General features: G+C 35.2%; 1 protein-coding gene across 1 annotated transcript in view; it reads left to right on the forward strand.

Moving 5' to 3' along the window:
- Window positions 1-7,859, forward strand: part of ICE1 (interactor of little elongation complex ELL subunit 1) — a 77,755-nt gene extending 69,896 nt beyond the window's left edge. Inside the window, exons 19-21 of the mRNA XM_044665368.1 lie at window positions 2,246-2,293; window positions 4,673-4,771; window positions 6,748-7,859. Coding sequence (XP_044521303.1) covers window positions 2,246-2,293; window positions 4,673-4,771; window positions 6,748-6,929 — 329 coding nt within the window. The 3' untranslated portion in view covers window positions 6,930-7,859. The remainder of the gene's footprint in view (window positions 1-2,245; window positions 2,294-4,672; window positions 4,772-6,747) is intronic.
- The last annotated feature ends 414 nt before the right edge of the window (window positions 7,860-8,273 follow it).

Genomic DNA, 8,273 nt, shown 5'->3' on the forward strand with positions numbered 1-8,273 from the left:
CTCCACCAGCAATGCATTAATGTCCCAATTTTGCCACATCCCCTCCAGCATTCATTACTCTCCCCTTCTTTCATTTTAGCCAATCTGCTAGGTGTGAGGTGATACCTCAGAGTTGTTTTGATTTGCATTTCTCTAATTATTAGAGATTTGGAACACTTTCTCATGTGCTTATTGATACTTTTGATTTCTTTACCTGAAAATTGCCTATTCATGTCTCTTGCCCATTTATCAATTGGGGAGTGGCTTGATTTTTTATACAATTGATTTAACTCCTTGTATATTTGAGTAATTAGACCCCTGTCAGAGTTTTTCGTTATAAAGATTTTTTCCCAATTTGTTGTTTCCCTTCTGATTTTGACTACATTGTTTTTGTTTGTACAAAAGCTTTTTAGCTTAATTTAATCAAAACCATTTAATTTACATTTTGTAATTTTCTCTAACTCTTGCTTGGTTTTAAAATCTTTCCTTTCCCAGAGATCTGATAGGTATACTATTTTGTGTTCACTTAACTTATTTATAGTTTCCCTCTTTATATTCATTCACCCATTAAGTCATTCACCCATTCTGAATTTATCTTGGTGTAGGGTGTGAGATGTTGATCTAAACATAATCTCTCCAAATTTCCCAGCAGTTTTTGTCAAATAGTGGATTCATGTCCCAAAAGTTGGGCTCTTTGGGTTTATCATATACTGTCTTACTGATGTCATTAACCCCAAGTCTATTCCACTGATCCTCCCTTCTATCTCTTAGCCAGTACCATATTGTTTTAATGACTGCTGCTTTATAGTATAGTTTAATATCTGGTACTGCTAGGCCCCCTTCCTTTGCATTTTTTCCCATTATTTCCCTTGATATTCTTGATCTTTTGTTATTCCATATGAAGTTTGTTATAGTTTTTCCTAATTCAGTAAAGAAGTTTTTTGGTAGTTTGATAGGTATGGCACTAAATAGATAAGTTTATTTGGGTAGAATGGTCATTTTTATTATGTTAGCTTGTCCTAACCATGAACAATTAATGGCTTTCCAATTGTTGAGATCCAGTTTTATTTGTTTGGAAAGTGTTTTGTAGTTGTTTTCGTATAATTGCTGTGTTTGTTTTGGTAGATAGATTCCCAAGTATTTTATATTGTCTAGGGTGATTTTAAATGGTGTTTCTCTTTCTACCTCTTCCTGCTGTCACGTGTTGGAAATATATAGAAATGCTGATGATTTATGTGCATTTATTTTGTATACTGCAACTTTGCTAAAGTTGTTGATTATTTCTACAAGCTTCTTAGTTGATTCTCTAGGATATTTTAAGTAGACCATCATATCATCTGCAAAGAGTGATAGCTTAGTCTCCTCATTGCCTATTTTGATACCTTCAATTTCTTTTTCTTCTCTAATTGCTACTGCTAGTGTTTTTAGTACTATGTTGAATAATAGAGGTGATAATGGGCATCCTTGTTTCACTCCTGATCTTATTGGGAAGGCTAGGACTCTTGATTTTAAAAAACTCATAGTTTAGTTAAAATAAAAATAAAACCTAAATGGCCATTAGTCATTGGGGACAAAAAGGAAATGGAGACACAGTCCTACACAGTAGAAATTGCTTTAGAAGACATAGCTTAACAAATACATCTTTCATCTATATGCTTTGAATTCTTATCTCATATTGCTTTGCCAAAAAGAATGAAATACTTTTGGGGTAGAGGAAAATGTCTTTAAAAAAACCAATGTGGAAAAAGACTTATCTTTTATTCAACTTCATGTTATTAGGTTAGATCAAATTGCAGACCTGTAAGAATGAATTTTTTCAATCCTCATTGTTAACTTATGAATTCATAAATATTCATTGGACTGAATCATAAATTTGTGGTTACAAACTGGTTCTCTTTAGGCTGATTATCAACTACTTACCAAATCCTTTTCCTGCTCTGGTGTCCACCAGCCCTTTCTTACTTATTGTTTCCAAGGTTATGATCTACTTGTCGCTTTTACTGTGCTTTTCTCCTTAAAATTTTTATTTTACTTCATATAAAATCCAACCAATTTTTTAAAGAGCTTAATCTTTGGTTCAATATTTTATACTGACTCACTTTCTTTTCTGACTTCCCTTCCTTTCATTTTATTTAGTCCAGGTGCATTTGTATTCTTCATCCAGTAATTTCATCCTATTTCTGAGCCTTACTTTATATTACATCATATGCTCAGAGCTACCTCATTTCACAATTACTCATTTCTTTTGCTTCCTTCATTCAAACAGCTTATGAAATCCTGCCTCTTCCAGCAAGCATTCACAAATGGAAAAGAGGTAACCATTTTCCTCTGATCCTACACTGTCTTGGAAAACTTGCAAACTCATAATTATGCCTTAATTCACTTTGTTTTATACTTTGATCTCTTTGCTTTCATATTGGAGTAGAAAAGAAGACAGACCATTTTATTCTTTAAGTACATAAGCCTGTTATGTAGTAGCAGTGCCCAAAATTTATTTTTCAAGTTGTGGGATAGAATACATTCCAATTTAAACTTCCTGTATATCCATTAATCTGATATTTATACATTTTGAATTTTAATTGGACATTTATTTGATCCTTTTTTCTAGGAACTGTAATGAATATCCATAAGGATAATTTAATAGTCTGATTCCATCATTAAGTGTCAAACAGAGGAGTGTATACTGATCCTAGAGATAATAGGGAACCATTGGAGTTTTTAATAGGGATGGAAGAATGACATCAGTTCTATGTTTAGGAAAATCACTTGGATCACTTGGGTGGCTACTATACAGCAGTATAGATGGGAGACTCTTGAGGCAGGGGAGACTAATTAAGATGCTGTTATAGTAGATCGGATAAAAGTGATGAGAACTAGAGTGGTGCCTTATATGATTGAAGAGGGGAGCAATGAGAAAGGTTCTGTAGAGGCAGAAATGACGAGATTTGGCAACTGGTTCAATATTCGGGGGAGTAACGAGTTCAGGATGTGTGACTAGAAGGATCAGTACAGAGCTAAAACAGAAAAATTCAGAGAAGAGTGGATTTGATGGGAAATCTTGTAATTTCTCTTTGGGATATGGTGAATTTTCAATCCATAAAGGACAATTTGGCTTGGCTTGTGATGAGATGGCTGTGATGAGAAATAGGGCTTAGAAAATTTGAGAAGGCAAGAATCACTTTCATTTAGGATTGGCAGGTAGGGAGATGATCATCAAAGATTTCATGAAGGGATTGTTTACTGTTCCTTAAGTGAAAAGAAATATTTCAGTAGCCAAAGATGAGGAAAGGATACTTTCTAGTCAAGGGGGAAAGTCTATTCTAGTTTAATTGGAAATATAAGATGTTCTTTATTCAAAGAGTGATACAGACAAAACAGGAGACAGTACAAGATGTTATAAATATACAAGCTATGTGTTATTGAACGTAAGTACAGCAAGAAATCTGGGAAGGATTTTTTAAAAATGAAAGTCTGATGTGTGTCTGTGGATCCTTACCTAAAAGAACTGAAGAGTCCAATACAGAAATGTTTGCTAAAGTTTAGCAAACAAACCTACTTCTACCCTCATGTTGGGACCCCTTTGAGTCAATAAAGCAAAAATAGTCTGAATAAACCAAGCAACAAATTGTAGGAAGAGATCAATGAAATTACTCTTTTTATATTTGCACCTTTAAATCAGTCTGGTACATAATAAATACTCAATTGACAAAGCAGTAAATGCCAAAATGCATGCATCTTTATAAGTCTGCAATTTGGATTATTTTTATACTATTAAATTGAACAAAAAATAGGCTTTTCTAGTTTGGCCTGGCCACAAGCACATTTTTCTCTACCCTAAGGAATATAATTCATTCTCTTTAGCATTGGTCAAAGTGACACCCAAGCTGCACACTGAAGAAAGAAGTATTTTAAAACAACAGGCATGAGAGGTGGCATTAACCATAACAATAACAAATATAAATTAAAATATGACAACTCTTAATAGAGAGCTTACTAGGAGGATCAAGAGAAATGAGGGGACAGACTTTTGAAGGAGAAAATAAGTGTTTTTAAGATGAAGGCAAGTCATCCAGGCAAAGATATCTACAAACAGTTGGAAACAATAAATCTAAAGTTGTGGAGAGACATGGTGGGGTATATATTTAGGAGTTAATACATTGGGGGGATAATTGAAATTCTAGGAATGAATGAGTTCATAGTAAAGAGACCAGTTCAAAGAGAGAAGTGAAGGACAGGACTTATTCTCATAAAGGAATAAAGGCAGTAGGAAGTGTTATTAAAGGAAACCAAGGAAGAAAGCATTCTGAGGAATGATATCTTGAAGAAGTGTGGTTCACATTGTCATATGCCTAATGTGTAAAGGTGGAAGAATACCAAAAAAAGAAGGCCATTGGACTTGTCTGTAAGGTAGTCATGAATGATTTAAAGAGAGCTGTTGAAATGGAGTAGAGGGAACATAAAATAGGTGCATTATTTTTACCTGTCTTTCTATTGATCTATTTTTTCCTTACAGAAAGTTGACCCACATACTGAAAATACAACAGTGGACATAGTAATTTTAGTTTGTTTATTTTAGGGAAAGACTTGGAAGAGTGGTGGAAAAAGAAATGAAGGGGTTCTTTCTAAATTCTTATTGAAAGTAGCTAAAACTTAACCATAGATATCTTATATATGTTAACTTTTTTTCTTACAGGTCGTTTAGGCCAACTAGGTTTGAAGGAAGGATTTTCTTCTGCTGTGAAAAATATCAGTTCTGTGATTTGTATGTTCATACAACATTCAAATGAAGAAGGTAAAAACAATTTTATAAAAATTATCATTTAACCATATTACTTAATCATTAAGATTATAATTTATAAAATATATAATCTTAAATCATTTCTTAACCTTGTCTTATCTCTTTTGATGAGCATAGATTGCACAGAAGAGAAATTAAGTTGGAAGAACAAGACCACTACATAAGTTTTTTTTTAAAGTAATATATTTTAATTTTCTAAGAAGCTATAGTATTAAACTCCATTCTTACTGTTCTCTTAGCATTGAGATGATACCACAAAAGGGAATTCAAATCCTAGTCCATCAAAGGTTTTCCTACACTTCACAGAGCCTTTATAAATATAATTTTTCTTTTTTGCTCATGTCCTTCATTATAATTTTGTATTATATAGAGTTTTTCTTAGGAAAAGTTCAAAGTAATCCTTTCTCTTATTCTGTGAGGCCAGTACAAAATGATCTGTTTTGAATGTGGATAAATTGGGGCCTTAAAGAGTACACAGAACTTTACACCATAATACAAATTTGGAGCTCAGTGGAAGTTCAGTTTTAGTCCGCAACATATTAAATGATAGCTCCCTCCCTATGAAATAATGATTATCTCAGATATGAATCATGGTCAAATTGTTCTATTAAGATTTTAGAGGTGGTGTGATGGTGTTTTCTATATCTCTACAGTTCCCTCTGGCTGATTCTTTTCAAGATATCGTTCATCTCTGTCTGTTTGTAAAGCACTTAGCACAGTTCCTGGCAAGTAATAGGCATTTAATAGATAGCAGTTTCCTTCCTCTTATCTAACTAATACTTAATTGTCCTAGCTGTGTATAGACAAATCATAAGATAATAGGAATTAGAGCTGCAAAGACCTTTAAAGATAATCTAATTTCCTTCCTTTTACAAGAAAAAATGTGAAAGATAAGTGCCCCAAATCACAGTATGTGAGTGAGCTGGATGTCCTGACTAAAAGCCAGTATTCTAACCACTGTACCAAAATAGTTCTCAGTTTTTGTCATACCATCCAGGGCCATGATGGCAAACCTATGGCACATGTGCCAAACAGCACACAGAGTGTTCTATGGGCACACACATTGTCCCCAGCAGAGCTGCTCCCCTCCCCATTCCAACCCTCTGTGCTTCCTCCCTCTCCTGAGGGAGGGCTTGGGCTACTACTTCTCTCCCTTTGTCCCTCCCCTGTCTGGGATGAGGGGCTGCAGGGAGAAGTGGGGAGGTCCTCATCTCCCACCACCAGGGCTGGCCCCACCACCTAAAGAAACTCTACTTTCTTCCTTCCTTCCCAGTCAGCCACCAGTCTGGGGGGTGACCCCATCCCCTAAAAGCTAACTGTGCTCCCTCCACCCCCTGTTCCACCCCCATGTGGGTTGCAGCCCCACTCCCAGTATGGTGGAAAGCAGTCTAAAAGACACTGAGGTTTCATCTCTGCAACAGAGCCAGGCAGAGGCCACCTGGGGCTTTATTTGAATTGACTCAATGCCATGCTGTAATAAGAAGCCACCTCTTCCCCCCTTTCTTCTCCCCTCCCCCCAGACTTCTTCCATTGTCCCAACCCTACAAGTCTTCTCCAACAGAGAGAAGTTTGGCAGGAGCCCCTTTGCTCAGCCCCCAGAGTGGCTGGATGCAACAGTGCGTCCCTTGTGGCAGCCAGAGGTAGTTTCTCCCAGTGCACAAGCCAGCTGAGAGCCCAGCCCACCCCCAAACACAGGAAGAGGAAGGGGTTCACTCTATTCAGTGGGGAGGAGGGGCATGGCACACAGTCACTGAAAGGTGTGCCATCACTGTTCTAGGGCTACTATAGGTTTCACTGCTTTCATTGGTTTTGATGGTTTTATTCTCAGGCATTTTATTTCGTTATCCTTTTTTGAAAGAAATTTTATTTCATGGTATCCAAATTTTATGCTGCATATGTAAATTCTCAAAAAAGTCTTAATACATTCTTCTAGAGCTCAAATGATAATGATGGACTTAAATTCTTTCCAGATGTACCCTGGGGTATTCAGTTAGCAGCTGTATATGCTCTTTGTGATTTGAGTCCCAGCAATCCTGCAGAAGTGTCCAAGGTACTAGAAAATTGGACAAGAGTGACCACAAAGAATATCCCATCTGCTGTTATGAGCTGCTTAGCCGAAGTCAACTTGTTGTGTGCAGGAGAGCTCAGCTAAACTCCTGGGGAGAAAGACACTGCATCTGTCCAAGTGCCTTTTTGTCTTTATCAGAAGAGTCAGTCAATACAGTTCAGAAATGATGAAAGCAATAACAGCGAAGCCAGGCAAAAGACAGAGACATTCCTTATTGTTTTAGGCAAAAAGAAAAGGAGGAATGACTTACTCTAGAAGGCTTGTCCTTCACAAAATTGTCATATTATCGAATATACATTTCATATTAGCCTGACATGTTTTAAATGATGATGGGTTGAAATATTGTATTATGATCAGATAACAAAAACTTGAACCTTGCCCTTTTTGCTGCAGAAAGTATCTTTTTTAGTGTTGGCTTTTAAAAAATATATATGTGGCATTTTAAATTTAATCTAACAAAATAAAAATGCTATTGGTTCTTGAACCATAACAGTTTCTGGACTATGCACTCAAGACTAGAAAATTGTATAGCTGAAAAAGACTTGTATAGCAAAGTCTTCCGTTACTAAGCCTAGGGATGGGCTACAAAACTGTGTTTTTTGTTTTTAGTGGGCTTCTGGAAAGAATAAAAGACAGGGCCCTTGCCAGAAATTCATTTTAACTTATTTTCTCCTCATTTGTAAACTTCAGTAAAACTGTTTGATTTCATCTTATTGTAGCAGGAAAAGGGCATCTAAGAAGTAAAAACTGAGCTCTAAATGCAGTTTTATGTATCAATTACATGTATATAAAAGATTCAGAGATAACCAACCAGTCTCTGTGTATGTTTTGTATGTACAGTATAATGCTATAATGTGTTTCACATTTGATGATGTTCCACTTTGGGAATTTTAGTGTTTGTATATAGAAAAGGGGTTTAATAACTCACCATGGTTCTGATTTGTCTTGTATTCATCATTTCTTAAAATGCCTGTATATGTATATGTTCTTTGATGTTTTTATAATAAAAATAAAATGAACCATGTGAATTGTCTGTATTAATATAGAACAATACTTTTTATCCTTTATTCCTATGAATATAAAAAATAGGTGGTGAATTCAGAATCTTGATTTGAAAATCACTTATTGACTATACTGAACACTGGTTGCTTTTGATAACCTTCTGATATACTTAGTAGTAGTACCAAACACTAATTTCTCTAATAATAATAACATACATTTTTATAGCACTTTAAGGTTTATGTGATTTATATATATGTATATGTGTATGTATATATATGTGTATATGCATATATATGTACATATATATATATCACATACTTACACTTTTAAAGAAATCTGTGATATTTCATGAGTGTGGGTACTTAATCAGTGAAGATCACAAATACTCCATTCTTTGTTACTTTGGTCCCCCGCTTTCATCATTTG

This window comes from Gracilinanus agilis, chromosome 1 (genome assembly GCF_016433145.1).
Source record: "Gracilinanus agilis isolate LMUSP501 chromosome 1, AgileGrace, whole genome shotgun sequence".
Lineage (NCBI taxonomy): Eukaryota > Metazoa > Chordata > Mammalia > Didelphimorphia > Didelphidae > Gracilinanus > Gracilinanus agilis.